Source organism: Apium graveolens, chromosome 11 (assembly GCF_009905375.1).
Source record: "Apium graveolens cultivar Ventura chromosome 11, ASM990537v1, whole genome shotgun sequence".
NCBI lineage: Eukaryota > Viridiplantae > Streptophyta > Magnoliopsida > Apiales > Apiaceae > Apium > Apium graveolens.
This window is the reverse complement of record NC_133657.1, coordinates 120,889,253-120,905,645: the sequence shown is the minus strand read 5'-3', so window position 1 is coordinate 120,905,645 and position 16,393 is coordinate 120,889,253. Positions and strand designations below refer to the sequence as shown.

Below are 16,393 nucleotides of genomic sequence, written 5' to 3'. Positions count from 1 at the left end.
ATCATCGAAAAAATCATTTTAAATATTAATCTTGTAAATCGGGAACGAGTCTCGTTGTTGGTAGTGATACTTTTACTAGATTTTTCTAATCCTGACATGCAAGATGAATTTGAAATTTTTTAATAATTTTTTCGTATGATTAAAATTGATATATCTTAACATCCGTACGGTTGGATCGTCGAATTTTTAAAAAAAATAGTTTAACTAAGACAACGCTTTTTTTATTATAAAACTGTTGTGTAAGCATATCAGCTTTTTTCAATCTAACGGCTAATATCTAATCTCATTTCAATCAGGGGATGTCATTTCCACACTTCAGTAATCCGAGTAAAATTTTTACAACCTATCACGGGGTGCCACCTCATCACGCGGTGCCCATTGAAATTCTAAAAAAAACTATTTCAGATAATTGTTTTATTCCGTTGTATGAAGGTTTCTAAGACAACCCTTCTAGAAACTGTTTTCTGAATTACACAACGTAATATCTAAAAACTTGTATGAGATCAACTAAGACAACACTTTTATTTTAACATAAAACCATTGTGTAAGAATATTAGCTATTATTCGATCTGACGGTCGATATCTAATCTCATGTTAATGAAGAGCTTTCCTTTCGCCACCTCAGCAATCCTTGTGAAAGTTTTACCACCTATCATGTGGTACCACCTCAATACGTGGTGCCCATTGAAATTCATCAGACAATTGTTTTTATTCCGTTGTTTGATGGTTTAAGAGACAACTTTTTAGAAAAATCGTTGTCTGAATTATACAATATAATGTCAAAAACCCTTGTCTTAAGTCCTGTAAATTAACATAGTAACAACAGTTTGAAAATATAGGGTTGTATGGAATGACGACAGAAAATCCAATCACTACAACAAAACGGGGCATTTACGACGGTTTTTTTGTTCGGGAACCGTCGTAATTGAGCCAATTACGACGGTTTTTTTCCGTCGTTTTCGGTCGAGTAGAAAGTTCGAAATTTCATCACAAATTTGAATTTCGTCGTAAGTTAAAACACTGGGACCCACTTCTGGAGTTAAATAATAATAAAAACTTACGACGGAATATTTCGTCGTATGTTAGTATCTTCCGACAGAAATGTCGTCGTATGTTATGAAACGGGACCCACCAGTAATAAATTTGAGCTTTTATTACGATGAAATATTCCGTCGTATGTTAGTATCTTCCGACAGAAATGTCGTCGTATGTTATGAAGCGGGACCCACCTGTAATAAATTTGAGCTTTTATTACGACGAAATTTTACGTCGTAAGTTGTTAACTTCCGACGGTAAAAACGTCGTATTTGGTTTTTAAATGAAGTAAAATACGACGAAATATGTTATGAACAGTCGTCGTAAGTTTGTATTTCCAAAAAAGCATATATTCTGACCTTTTGATTTCCAGCCATTTTTGGCTTCCAAATTAAATTCTAAACCTGCCTTTCAATTATTTAACCAAGCACTACCAACATTTATAATTAACACTACAAGTCAAAATACCAAAATAATATTAATGTGACCATAAATCCGTACTCGTTCACAAGCAAAAGCCTAGAGTATCATACGCAAACTTATATGTACAAACATCCAAAAACCCAAATTCAGTTTATAAACATAGTTTGGATTGTCTTACAAACATCCATAAGATATATTAACGCTAACTAACATTCAACCCCTAATAACTGGACCGCCACGGGGAACACGATCATAAGCTGAAGCACTCATATCACGATCATCTTCCGACTCAGTACTCTCACTGTCGCTCCACCACCATCACTGTCATTTTCTGTAGCTATGGCCTTCCCCTACAATGTACACAAAATAAGTTAACAAAATTATAATAGATAATTTTGGGGTGAACTTGTAATAGATACAAACTCCTGGTATAAATTTTTTATCAACTAAGCAACAGTTCAAGAAAATATATGGCTTATCTGTACTAACTGAACTACATGACTTATCTGTATAATTGAACCAAATAAATTAAATACTTTGAAATCTCAGTCTATGTCATAGCTAGCATTGATTCCAAATCACCCCTGCAAGTGGACAAAGTATATCTACAATCTACTTAATCTGTTTTAATTTAACATTGTCATAATATTTTATGTAAAATAATTTTATATGATTCCTTGTGTTTACCTTTGCTTAATATGATTCCTATCTTAAATTTCATATATATATATAGTAACTTTATGACCGAGTAATAAAATTACAAATTTATGAATATATATAGTAACTTTTCACTTATCTTCAGGTCATAATTTGACAACAAAAAGCATCACAAACCACCTGCAATTCAAGAAATCTACTTTAATCTCCTATTTAATAATCATAAATATTTTATCTTTAAATTTTACTAATCCTAAAATGTTGCTAATCCAGAATAAAGGTAAGTAAAAAATGTGTATAAAAACGGGTACAAATGTAGCAAGTATTAACATTAGCATACATATATCTTCTCATTTAAGAAAAAAAAAGAAAATACTAACGATAAGTTTTACCTTGACAGCTCCCGGTCCATCCGTCTTATAAATATTATTTAGCACCTCCACCACGACCCTGACAATGGCTAGGCGTGTTTCTCTCGTAATAGGATGGTCTTCAGGTAGTGATGAGTCTCCTTCCACCACATCTTGTGCTAAAAGACGGATCTGCTCGGAAGTCAACAGATATTCTTCCGGATTGGCTCGAGCTTGGGCCAAGGTCTGATCCACGACGCGCATGAACATTTCATCTTGTATTCGAGCCAAGGCTGATCTTCCGGAGCTTCCTTCTCCTTTTCGAGGCGGTGGGGGACGTCCCTCAAACTCTATAACAATATAACATATTTATGTTAATACGGAGAACAAATTATATGCAATAATTCTGGTATTTTAAAGATTTCAAGTACTATCACAAAAATATACCATAAACATCAGAGGCTCGAACCCGTGGATGTCCAAGAATGGTGTTCTTCCGAACACCTCCCACTGCCTCTATCCAACTCTGAATTTGGGTCTCCTTAGGATCAACACCTTTCTTTTCACATATATTAATGTAGCGGTCCTGAAAGTTAAAAAATAAAACACATGTATTTGTGTTTGTTAAATCACAGTAGTAGCAAAGCATAACCCAATTCAAATGTAATAAACCCCTTTACACTCTAACAAATGAGAGTTTTATGAATAAACTTTTTTTATATATTATTGGTTCTCTGCACTTGCTAACATCAGACCCTAAAATTAGTCCTCTGAATTAAATTCAAGTTACGAAAAAATTACACAATTTTCTATTTATCATTTTAGCTTTATTAGTTATAATCTAAAGATTGTTATCAGTTTTCTATTTATCATTTATTTTTAAAGAATACAACTGTGTCTTGCTTATTTTACGCTCCCTGGATGACAGTGTTCTACTAAGTGAGACCCTAAAAATCACAGAGCTATTATGTGTTTATATATCAGTAGTAGTAGTTATTATATAATGTACATTGGACTGTAATTTATTAGTTCCTAACTATGCAGTATGCAGCAGCAAGCAGTAGTTGCCAGCAACAGTTGCAGTGTTGCATTACAAGAAGGGGAGTTCATAAACTCAATTATTATAATACGAAATATGCTGAAAACACTAATTTCTTAGTCATCCTTACATTCCTAATTATTTTTAATTTTTTGGTTATGATACACATAACATTTTAATGTGATATAGTGCCTCTACGACATTGTTACTTAGTAGATTGAATCAGTACTCAGGCTAGTTTCATGTCTAGCCTGAACTATTTTTTTTGGTCCCTATTATATTTGCAGAATTGCTAGGGGAAATGGTCAAATTGTAAATGATGATAAGGGGGCTGTTTTCAATTAACTTACACAACAATCAATGACACTTAAAGATTTTTGATTAAGAAAACATACAATGATATCTTTGGCATCCTCGGTAATCCAATCACCCTTCCTCTCTTTGTCTTTCAAAGTGTGGCAATCCTTATACACAACAACATGATCTAGGTTCCCATGGTGTGACTCCATATAATCCTGTTCATGATTTTTAAACCAATCAAATCAAAATTTTCAGTTTCATGATAAATGAAATTTTGCAAGCCAGGAAATATGATACAGTGACATACCCGGCGACGACGATCAATGGAACGGGCACCCGAAGTGAGGCACTTTCACAGCTGCTCGAGCCTTCTTACCAGCAGCGGACTTTTTCTTGAATTCTTCGCTTACCCAATACTCAGCTAATCTGGACCAAATACCAGGCTTCATATATGGGGGTCTATGATCTGCATAAGTCCCTCCGGCTTCCGCAATCTTATCATCAGCCCTTTCCCTATCATCGGCAAGTGCACGACGCATGTTATCACGCATATGCACCAGTATTGAAGCCCTTGCCTCATCTTCAGTGGCAAATCTCGAGTCCCATGTGTAGTAGCGCTGCAAATAAGATACATTGAAATTTTTAAGACAAATAAGAAAGACTATAAGTTAAGCATAATTTAATTTTTATACATGTAACAAAGATGGATGACATACCAAGAACTCATTTATACATTTATTCCAGAATCCGGGAGATTTTCTATCAATTTCTTTGATGCCAATACAACCATCTGGCCAAAACATGCGAATAATCGCCAATAAATTTCGCAACGCCTTTGGACAATCAATCCCGAAATGAAAGAATAATGAGCAGTATAAAGTTTAATAGATGATTATACATAATATAGTTTATAATCTTAATCTTGATACTTTCAAGATACACTTCAACATGCACATATCTCACAAGCTATCGCAGATACGTTATAGCTAAGCAAAGTTACAGTTCTATATTAGTAAAAGATTCTGTAGATGAACAAAACCTTGCAAAAAATGTAGCACACAAGTGAGCCCATTTCTCATATCTTACAAAATACACGCCCAGAAGATCAAGAGTGTAACTAACCCTAATTGTACATCAACATTAACATTCAACTAATAAACTTATATGGTCTATCAAAAAACTAAACAAATACAAAAACATCAATAGAGCAATCTTAAATAAGACATAAGAGAAACTTTTCTAAAAATGAGATTATTGATTTATCTAGGATTTAATTTACCAATAATCTGCAACTGCCCTATTAATGCCAGTGATAGTAATATACATACCTCAATGTACAATATATAAATATTTTTAAAATGCCTTTTAAACAACTAACACTGCAAGATGTTTAAATGCCTTTTAATTTTAAAAAATAAGAATTTATGTATAAAGATTGATGACTTACAAGTTACCGGCAATTCGAACAATCTTCGCAACACTAGGGTATGTACCAAATCCACCAGGAGAATAACCACGTGTCCTATATTTACGAGGGTCAGAATCCACCCCACTTGTGTGGCTTGACTTGCTAGAATGTAAACATCATTTCCTTTTAGTTTTGAATTAAGATCAATTAAGAGCACTCCATTTTTGTGTTTCTTTACACCCCTAACATGATCATACCAATGACATCTAAATAAAATTACTTGATTTCCGCCACCATATGTTAGTTTGAGAACCTCTTGCAAAGTCCCGTAGTAATCGCTTCCAGTATCACCATAACAACTACCCTTCACATGTATACCAGAGCTTGATTTTCCTAGGTTGAATGAGTATCCGTTGACCTTGCATCTTTTGTAAGAAAGCACATAGGAAGTTGGGCCTTGCAATAGGTATTGAAATTTTTTGTAGTTGTGTTGTACCTGAAATGGAATAGTCACATCAAACACAAGTATATAAATATTTTTTTTTTAATTTATACAATTTGTGCATTTAATAAAATACCTTATTTTGCAACCATGTCCCGAAATATGCCTTTAACATTGTATCCATCTCAGTATCACTCAATATATATGTATTACGACTGCGAACATCTTCTTCGAACATACTGAAAAAAGTAATCATCATATGTTAGTGAATAATATTTCAAAGTGTGAATTATGAATGAAAATATTTGATTGCTTACGTGATATAGAATGCTACTTCACGCATGTTAGTGAGAATATAATGTGCTGCAACGTGTAGGGAATCCACATCCAAATGGTAACCAGTATATGCTCCGAGGAGCTCTACCGGATATGTAAATGCCTCGAGTTTATGTGGATCTCGTGAGCGATCATCAACTACATTACGACCTAACAAGTTGTGCGCTGTCTCAACTCCAGACTCAAAGTACATGGAACAGAAATGTGTCAACTCTTCATGTACATATTTTTCTGCAATGGAACCTTTAACTCGTGCTTTGTTCCCTACTTTTTGTTTCATTCTGCGTTGTAGTCTTTCAATATTATACATCCATCGTGATGGTACAGGGCCGCCGAGTCTGCACTCTTCGGGTAGATGAACGGGAAGATGCTCCATTGGATCAAACAAAGCTGGAAAGAATTTAGTCTCCAAAGTACAAATGATTCCAGCTATGTTTTTTTCCAACTGCCTAATATTTGATGCAAGTAGTGTAGTTGAGCACAAGTCCTTGAAAAAATTTGAAAGATCACAAAGTACTTTGTGTATGTCATCTGGAAGAAGTTCACGGAATGCAGAAGACAACAACTTTTGCATAAATACGTGACAATCATGTGACTTCATGCCTTGAAATTTCAATTGATCTATCTTACAACATCTCTTCAAGTTTGATGAGCAACCATATGGGAGTTTTAATCGATGCACCCATTTACATAACAATTTCAGCTGATCTCGGGTGAGTTCGTATCTAGCTCTAGGCCTGTGTCTACCATTCATCCATAACTCTTGCATGATGCCCATTGCCTTCAAATCTTCTCTTGATCTTGTGGTATCCTTTGTTTTGGCACCACATAATATAGTATGAAATATGTTGTCAAATACATTTTTCTCCATGTGCATAACATCGATACAATGACGTAGGCGCAATGAATCCCAATATGGTGGATCAAAGAAGCTAGTGATATGTGTCCAATTGTGTGAATCACCAAATCCATCTGCCCTTTCTTTGCTATGTGGTTTCCCTGGTGGTGGGAATGTGATACCAGCACACATGTTACGGATAACTCGACCTTTTCGTCGATTTCTTTGGCGTTTATCTAAGAACCCCATATGTAACCCATAAAAACTGGACTTCCTGCTGTGCGGTAGTTGCTTAGCTTTAACTTCACCCATACAAACATGGCAAGCCATCTTTCGGTGGGTTGACCATCTGCTAACCATACCCAACCCGGGAAAGTCACTGATAGTCCATAACAAGGCTGCCCGCATCATAAAATTGGTCTTTGTAGAAGCATCATATGTCTGCACACCAACCTGCCATAAACTAATCAGCTCATCAATCAAAGGCCTAAGATAGACATTCAGATTCCTCCCAGGATCATTCGGCCCAGGTACTAGTAATGTCATGAACATGTATGGATCCTTCATGGACATGGTATGTTGAAGGTTGTACACAAGTAGTACAACAGGCCAAACTGAGTATACAGTAGAAGTAGTATTACTGTATGGCGAGAATCCATCAGTTGCAAGACCAAGCCTTACATTACGAATATCCGCTGCAAAATCTGGATAGTTCTTATCAAATTCTTTCCATTCTTCTCCATCTGCAGGGTGACTAAGAACCCCTTCAGCCACAATTCTGTCATTGTGATACTTCATATGTTGGGCTGTGTGAGTAGACATGTACAAACGCGGTAGACGATGAGTGATCTTAAAATATCTTAAGATCTTCCTCGGAATGGTATCACTCCCGCCATTAGTTGCAACTTTGTATCGGCTTAACTCACAGTACTTATAATTTTCCAAATCTTTATCATCACCATAGAACAACATGCAATCATTCTCACATGCATGTATTTTTTCGTATCCCAAGCTTAGCTTCTTGACCATCTTCTTAACTCCATAATAATTAAAAGGAAGTTTATGCCCTTCCAGAAACACATCTCCAAGTAAGAGGAGTAGCTCATCAAAGGCCTTATCACTACATTTATTATGATTCTTCCAATGTAGTAATCTTGTTATAAACTTCAATTGTGTGTACTTGGTATTGCCCGAATATATTGGTTCTCCGACATTATTCACATTGTATAAGAATTTAGATGCTTGCTCGTTCGGCTCCTCGTGCATACTATTGACACCTCCAAATTCTTCTCTTCTAAAGGCATCCCTTAACATCTCATATTCATCAAATACATCTTCACGATCATTCATTTCTTCATGCCTTGAGCCACCTTCTTTTTCATGATAATGCCATATGGTATAAGTCTCAAGAAAACCGATGGCATATAAGTGAAACTCAACATCGGGAATGAGTTGAAAGAGTTGATTGTTACATGTATTACACGGACATCTAATCAAAAGTTCCAGATTATCCGGTTCCTTGCTATTTTGTTTTGCAAATGCCAAGAAATCTTTGACCCCTTTGTTAAATTCTTCTGTAAAACCATAACCACCGGGAATAATTCGTTTAGTGATCCAACTAGAATCGTAAGACATCTATAAATGAAAAAAATGCTAAGTCAATAACATATAATCACACATACATACACACACACACATATATAAATATATATGTTGAACATGCAACTAAATATAATAATAAATTACATATTTAAATGAATATAAACAATTAAATAGGAGATTAAAATTGAATACTTACATTGAAGATAGTTGAAATCGTTGTTGTTATGACATCATGTATTTTGAATAATATGAAGATATGTTTTTGTTAGGAAAAAAAAGTGAAAAGAATGAAATTCCAAAAGAGACAATAGCATTTTGGACACTGCACAGATTACTTTACGACGGAATCAATTTTCCGTCGTAAGTTTGCTTAAAATATTATACTTTTGAACGGCTAACAAATATTTGCAGGTGGCATTTATTGCGGTTAGTTGGACAATTTACGACGGAAATTTCGTCGTAAGTTTAATTAAATGACAATTTACGACGGAAAGGTCGTCGTAAGTTATAATTAAATGACGTCATTGTTCACAGTAGCTTTTATTTTTCTTTTTGTAATAAAATTTAACGACAATATAATGATAAGATATTGAACTTACGACGGAAATAAAAAATATCGTCGTAATTTAAATACGACGTCGTTCTTCTACGCGGCTGGTAGTAGTTTTTTATTCATATGGTAATAGTTTTAATAATAAAATAATTAACTTACGACAGAATATGATTTCCGTCGTAAATAATTACGACGACATGATTTTACCGTCGTAAGTTAGGCACGCAAAAAAAAACCGTCGTAAGTTGACCGTCGTAAAAGCCCTGATTTGTTGTAGTGAATATCCTAATGGAGTTTCATAGCAAGAGAAAAACTGTGATGAGTCTGATGGCCTTAGAGCTCATTTCATTATTCAATTTAGTTACTCTTTCTATAAACCTAAACCCTAAACCCTAAATGTAGGTGATAGGAAAAATATAACATCTAATGTAGCTTTGGAATTAAGAAAATTAAATGAATCCTAAAATGTTTGATGCTCTTAACTTATTATTACTTTGCTATATTTCCTTAATTGCTTAAAATTAAATATTTTCTTATACAGACAATCAACTATCTGATAAAATCTAATAACATTAATTTCATGATTTATGCTTAAGCTCTTCATCACTGATACAAACCTTGAGAGCAGACTGTTTATGAAAAATTTGTAAGAGGCTGTATGGGCAACTACCTGATGTCTTGTTCTATGATCTGTTTATATGATAGCAGCATTAGCTACACAAGGTAAACGATAAAATAGTTGCACCTCAGGCAATGTACTCAATATAGAACTCTTATTTAATATACATATTACAGTTTCCAAAAAAAATATATTACATAACATGATTTATCATATAAATTTATTAAAAATCCATTATAGAATATCTAATTTTTTATTAAAAAGGAAAAAGAATAACCTAATCATGTGGAGATCCCGTTTTCCGTTTGGAGCGGGGATCGGGATGCCAAATAATCGTACTCGGGGATCTGGACGTGTTGAGGGATTAGGGGCATATATAACCCTGCCCGAAATAATCTCATACTCTATTGCCCTCGATAAAATTGTGTGAAGTGAGTAAAATAATAACATTGATGATTTGTTATTATTATTATTTTTTTTCTATTTTTATTAAAATTATTGTATCTATACAAAAATTATATAATTCATTTTATTATTCTATAATTTAGTAAAAATTTAATTTAATATTTATTCAAAAATATGAAACCATTATGTGAAAAGAGCACTATACCCTTACAAAATTCAAAAAGAACCAACTCTATTAGTCAAATTGAACGAAAACACGCCATTTGCACTAATTCGATAACTTGAGGTACACACTTAGCTAGATAGAGAACTAGGATTACACAAAGTGCAAGAATGTGTAACAACAAAGCTCATAAAGCGGTAACGTTCTGGTACACATTATTTTACTCAAGTCTTAATCAGCAAAGCTATGTTTCCAGAGATTATTATAGCTCCGTCCAGCAGCGGGTCAGGTAGCAAGTGGATTAAGCACTTGTCCAATGAACAGCACAACTCCAGTCCTGTCTTCTCGTATGAGAAACAAGAATGGGTGGTTGGCAACAAAGTCATATCTAACAGGAGGACAACCGCCTCCACGCAGTACAACACGTGAAGAGGCAGAAGCTTCTGTGCCTGATTCATTAACCTCAATGGACGATTTTTGAAATATGTTTGAAACATACAGCAACTGAATCTCCTCAGAATACATCATCGAATCAAGTGCCCCTGGAATGAAAGGTGCCCTCACTCCGAATTCCTTTAAGGCCTCCGTTGCTTCGAATCCAAATGATACTTTAAATTTGGGGATCCAAAACTCGTCAACTGGTACACGGTTATTTGGAATATGGTGGTCAATGAATTTAGAATCTGAGGCAAGTTTATCTACCAATGTTGGGAACCCATCTTTTGCATTCGGGAGAAAGAAGTACATGGATATCTGACGTGGATTCTTATCGTACTTGTATGGAAGTTTCAAAACTTTAAACTCGTTAAAGGCACTAATGTATCGAAGACCCATATTGCTGGTCATGAAGGGGACTCTAACAGACTTACCATTAAGCAGGTGGAAATCACGGTTTTCTGTTTGCCACGGACAGAATTGGTCACCCCATGAACCTTTGAAATAGATGGCATTGGCAAAAACAATCCTAGTTTCATCGTCAAATAGATCAGGAGGAACAGTGTCTTTGACAAGGCCATTGGTTTCCTTTTCGACCCATGAGTTCACCTTATCAATTGCTTCACTAGCCTGTGAATGGATTATAGCACATGTTATAATCATAATGATCATGAAGGTAGTAATACATTTTCGAAGACAAGGCCCAGAAATACACACCTCAAATATATGAAAAAATAAATTATAGCAAATCATTGAGTTCCAACTTATTTTCTTTTATATTTCCTTCCTTTAAAGTTCATGAAGTTAATTCCATTTCAATGGCTGCACAGTATTAGGAGTGGTTTAATGACCCAAATTAGAGATAAGCATTACCACGCCTTCAGTTTTAAAAGCCGTTAATTTTTGACAAACCCTCAAAATTGTCGTCATTGATGAAGATGTGGTCAGTAGTTCCTTATTCAAAGGAAAGAACATATTGATTCAATCGCATCAAGAATTAGCAACCAGAGATTACAGTGATATACTTTTATAATGTATATCTAAGAAATATAACTTAATTTCAAGTACAGAAATTAAGGGACTGGCAGATTAGCTCTAGAGAGTAAGAGGGAAATTTGATAAAACTAAAATCCAAAAACTGGATTGCAAAAACTTAAAATTTAACATCTGATAGTTTTTTCTGAAGCAACGTATTTCTGTCTTCTATTTCCCAGGAAAATATGTGAAAAATTCTTAATTTTGATCATCATTCTAAATTGTTTTTTGGAAATGAATTTAAAATGGATACCTGCATCCACCCTCTTGATCCGATAGGAAAAAAATATTGCAAACCGGTTAATTCTGTAGCATGAGTGGTTTTAGGGAGGAGTTGGGCTGACTATCTGGAGAGGACAAAGCAGTTCCTGTGTGTGGTTTAAGGGACGAGTTTGGCCGACTGTCTGAGAGGAAAAAGCAGTCCTCCGCAATGTGTTCATGATTTCAAGGCATTATCTCTGCTGTTCACTCTAGTAATGGGTTGCTGGAGGGAGGGATGGGCATGAAACACGTGGAAGATGTGTGCACATGTGCAACATAATTGATGGGGAGAGTATATAGTTGGTGATGACTGACGAGTCTAATGTTGACCTAGTGTTGGTGAGCAAGTTTCCCAAGTAATAAGGTGCTAGAAGGGTTTGGTGTTACTCTGGTCTGGATGGCGAAATCATGCCACCAGTAGTGAGAAGGTACGCTTCTGGGACTCATGAGGGCCAGGTGGTTCAGATATTAGAAAAATGGTGGGTGTTGCAGAGTCAAATGTGCCTCAATCGGTGGGTCAAGTAGGATTCTACCATTGGGTTGAAATTACAGAGTCTGGAATCTAATATATCAGGTTTGGAAGGAAGTTGTCGGTAACATTGGTAAAACAGAGCTGAATGGACAGTCTGACTTCAAGGTACACTCAACTCCGAATTTCACTTTGCTAACAGGTGATATAATGCAATTTCACTCCGAATGGGACTAACTAGGACGGTAGTGGAGTTTCTCAGCATATGGCAATGGAGTGAAGTTATTTGTCTGAATAAGAAGTCTCTCTGAATAAATTTGACAATTTGGAGGTAACTAATACCCCTATATCATTGCTTACGAAGTATTGATCTAAAAGGTAGTCAAGCAAGCAGGATTTGCTTAGTTGGGTATCTATACTACTATATTATTATAAGCAAAAACGTTTACAATTAGATATTGTTATTAAATATTTAAATTTTTAGTTCTAAAAAAGGTAAATGGTTCTAATCTCATCAATCTCATATACTATGATATTTTATTGTATTATACGGTTTATTTTCTTTCGAAGGCACATTTAAAATTTAAAATATAGTAAATAATAAGAGAACAAATATTCAAAATTAAATAATAAAATAATTTGTGCATCGCTCAAACTACAAGCTAGTACTTCTGAAAAGAGAGTGTCATAGTGGTTTTCCCCACCACTGAATATCACAAAAAAATGGGATTGGAAAAGTGCGGGTTGAGAGGATATATTTGCTACTGGTGAGAAGTTTTATTCTTTTAAGTTTAAATCTAAGAGCATCTTCAATATGGGTTGCTTAAATACTTGACAACCATTGCCAAATCATCATATATATTAATTTTTTATTTTAACAAAGTTTCTTGTCAACTTGGCAACTTTCTACTCCACTCCTCCAATAACTAGCAACCTTTAAAAGTTGCCTCGTGGTCCCTTAAATTAAATAGCAAGTAACTCTTAAATTAAAAAAAGTATTGATAATATATACTTATTGAACTTATTTACGTATTTTAACTATTTTAGGAAGTTGCGAAAAGTTGGCAACATTGGTTGGCAACCTACTAACTCCAATAGGTAGTCAACCAAGAGTGCGTTGACACATCAACTTTACAACCTCTTGGCAACCCCGTTGGAGATGCTTTAATAAGGATATTTTAGAGGTTCTAGAGGAAAAGTTTTAAAAATCGATAATTAGACCTTGGATTTGGCAGAGATGGCATTCTAAAATAATTCCAACGAAAAACGTTTTTAAAGCTATCCTTTGTAGGTGAAAATATTTGATATTCTTCTACACTCTGCAGACACAGTAGAGGGGTCTAGAAAAATAAGTTGACTTGATTTGATTTGGGAATACAATGGCGACTTATATGATGACAAAACAGATGTCTAACTTAGTTAGTAGGCCATGATGAAGCTTAGCTTTGCGAATACATTGCGGAACGGGAAAGCGAAGATACAATGCCTAAAAATCTTCATCTGTGATGAGAATGTGTGCCTATAGTGGTGAATCTTTAAGTGGAATACCAATTAGGGTCGTCCTGTGCCTGGTAACATTTGCTCACTTGGCGGCTTACTGCCTATAATTGCTTTCTAAGTAGGCTGGTTTGTGATGAAGAATTCCCAGATTAGCAGGTTTCATATAAGAAGATGGATTCGTTTAGCCAAAAACAAAAGAAATGGTGCGTGCTAACCAGGGAATTAATATGGGTCTTTGTTAGTGGTTGGCACCTAAAAAACTTAGCCTAGAGGTTGACAGCTTTGTGGAGACATGTGTGCTTGAGTATTATATTTGAGGTTGACCATAACCCCCCAAACAAAAAAAAGAGTTTAATTGATCTATGTGAGTGCACAACAGCAAGTTAGATGACCAAGGAGAGTACAATAGAACAAACATCCCAAGCAAATGGTAAGAATAAAAAAAGGTTAGCATAGAAAAGCATATTGGAAACCGAGCGAATCAGTTCTAGGTGTGGTTAATAGTAAATTAAGAACAATTTGATTTATTATTTGGTATTACAATTAAATTAACGAATCCACTAGGCAAAGTCCACGTGTTATGCTAGTATCAAGTCTGTATGCACTACAATAAGAGCTATCAATTCACAAAATTGCAATAGAATGGATAGTAATAGTGATGGATAAGTCCTCCATTGTATCTATATATAAAACTGACCCAAGTACATGGATTTAATTATTGGTTATTAAGGGTATCATACAATTCTAGCTAGCTAATTTAGTACAAATTAGTCATAAATTTGAGTTGATAAAAGCACTCAAACATAACATAATTTAGCACACAACACATTGGTCCAAAATTTGTAAAAAAAAACATTCTAATAACTCAAGGGGTTCAACTATAATTTACCAAGAAAAGAACACGCAAAACTGACCTTGTTCTGAAAGTCAACAACTTCAGACCCGGCCTTATACACCTGATCCACTACCTTGCTGAAAAAAGGCTTAAATGAAAGAGACTTGTCGATCCAAACCCCATTTGCTAAAGACAAGGTAGGGTCATCACCAGAAGGGGACCCACCTGAAAAAACATGTTTAATAAGATAAAAGGCAAGTGAGTTAAGTGTGTGCGTACTTTCAGCTTTAAGAAAGGGCAAAAGCTGATCTAGGGTTTCTCCTTCTGAACCAGCTGCAACCAAACCAAGTACTAGTTGCAGAGAAAGCGGAGAGAAAACAACGTTAGAATCTTTGCTCTTCTGAAGTATGTACTTTGTAAGGCTCATTGCGACATCATTTTGGTTGTTAATCATTTGGTCTAGTTCAGGTTTTGTTCTCATGGGTTTGGTTCCAGACGGTTCCGTTTTTGTGGGCGGTTCAGTTTCTGGTGTTAAGTATTTGGTTTCAGAGGGTTCCGGCTGTGGTGTTATAGGTTTGGTTTCGGTTGCTTCGATTATTGCAGATTTTCTTTTTCTTGTTAAGGGGGCCATTTTTAGGGTTGAGGAGAAGTTGTTTGACCTTCACTGAGAAGATGAATAGAGACGGGCACTGTATATAAAGAATTAGGCGAAAAACCGCTTCTTTTTTCCGGTTCCGAACACAAAATCCGCGGCGCATTCGATGTCATCGCACCCTTCGGCTAGTTGCTCGTTCATAAATCAGAGGGACCGGACCGGTTTAATTAATATTTATATAAAAAAATGATTTATATAATTTTTTTTTCAAATTTATATACATTAAAAATTTTGTTACTTGGTACGTCAATAAAAATTTATAAGTATATACATATTTTATTATTTTAAAAGTAAATATAAAATCTTAAGAGTATGAATATCAATATTTTATTACATGAATTACGAAATTTAGTAATTTAAAGTGTAGTATCGATATATTTTATTATATGAATTTATTATCAATTAACTTGGATCAATAAAATATGACATTGGTGAATATTTAATATTTATATATGATCTTATAAGACATAAATTAAAGATAAAATAATTATATATATGAATTGAGGTCCATTTTTTAATTATAAGGACCGGATTTTTTCAGGTTTTGGACCGGACTGATGACCGGATTTTTTCAATTATAAGGACCGGAGATCGGACCGGGTATGTCTGGTCTGGTCCAGGTGTTGGACCAATAGACCCGATTCGGTCTGGGTTTCAGGTTCAGACCGAAATTCTGTGCAGACCTATAAAGAATTCTTTTGAACTTTAAAATATGCAAATTAAAGCAGGGGAAAAAATATTTGTGTTTTTCGGCTCATAACTTTTTTTATATATAAAAATAGATATAATCGAAACAACTTCAATACTCTAGAGATACATAATAAAAACAACATTAGTAATTAATATCCTTAATTAAAGAGGTTATAATATGATGGTATGCCAATCATTGGATAATAGTGAAATAGTTTGGTTTAAATTTATTCAAAATTATTTCATAATTGAATAAAATTTAAAATATTTATTTTTTGAAATTTTAAGTGTTTTCCATGATATTCAAATATTTCATAATATTCAAATATAATGATTATTTTAT

At 34.5% G+C, this 16,393-nt stretch overlaps 2 protein-coding genes across 2 annotated transcripts; both read right to left on the bottom strand.

Annotated features, from left to right (window-relative positions):
- Nucleotides 1–4,124: 4,124 nt before the first annotated feature.
- On the bottom strand, nt 4,125–8,463 carry LOC141695848 (uncharacterized). The gene is made up of 4 exons (XM_074500056.1): nt 5,972–8,463; nt 5,791–5,893; nt 5,493–5,708; nt 4,125–4,421 (listed from the first exon to the last, which is right to left on the bottom strand). The coding sequence occupies exons 1-4, from the start codon at nt 8,461–8,463 to the stop codon at nt 4,125–4,127; spliced, it is 3,108 nt and encodes a 1,035-aa protein (XP_074356157.1).
- A 1,765-nt stretch (nt 8,464–10,228) lies between these two features.
- LOC141698202 (serpin-ZX-like) lies at nt 10,229–15,475 on the bottom strand. The gene is made up of 2 exons (XM_074502854.1): nt 14,785–15,475; nt 10,229–11,235 (listed from the first exon to the last, which is right to left on the bottom strand). The coding sequence occupies exons 1-2, from the start codon at nt 15,334–15,336 to the stop codon at nt 10,456–10,458; spliced, it is 1,332 nt and encodes a 443-aa protein (XP_074358955.1). The 5' UTR covers nt 15,337–15,475; the 3' UTR covers nt 10,229–10,455.
- Between the last annotated feature and the right edge of the window lie 918 nt (nt 15,476–16,393).

Excerpts from the sequence above, each read along its gene's own strand:
- LOC141695848 (XM_074500056.1), bottom strand. The coding sequence starts at position 8,463 with ATGTCTTACGATTCTAGTTGGATCACTAAACGAATTATTCCCGGTGGT. Across the intron at positions 5,894-5,971 it reads GAAGTAGCATTCTATATCAC|TATGTTCGAAGAAGATGTTC; the intron begins GTAAGCAATCAA and ends TACTTTTTTCAG. Across the intron at positions 4,422-5,492 it reads CATATGGTGGCGGAAATCAA|CGCTACTACACATGGGACTC; the intron begins GTAATTTTATTT and ends TCTTATTTGCAG.
- LOC141698202 (XM_074502854.1), bottom strand. The coding sequence starts at position 15,336 with ATGGCCCCCTTAACAAGAAAAAGAAAATCTGCAATAATCGAAGCAACC. Across the intron at positions 11,236-14,784 it reads TTGTTGACTTTCAGAACAAG|GCTAGTGAAGCAATTGATAA; the intron begins GTCAGTTTTGCG and ends ATCCATTCACAG.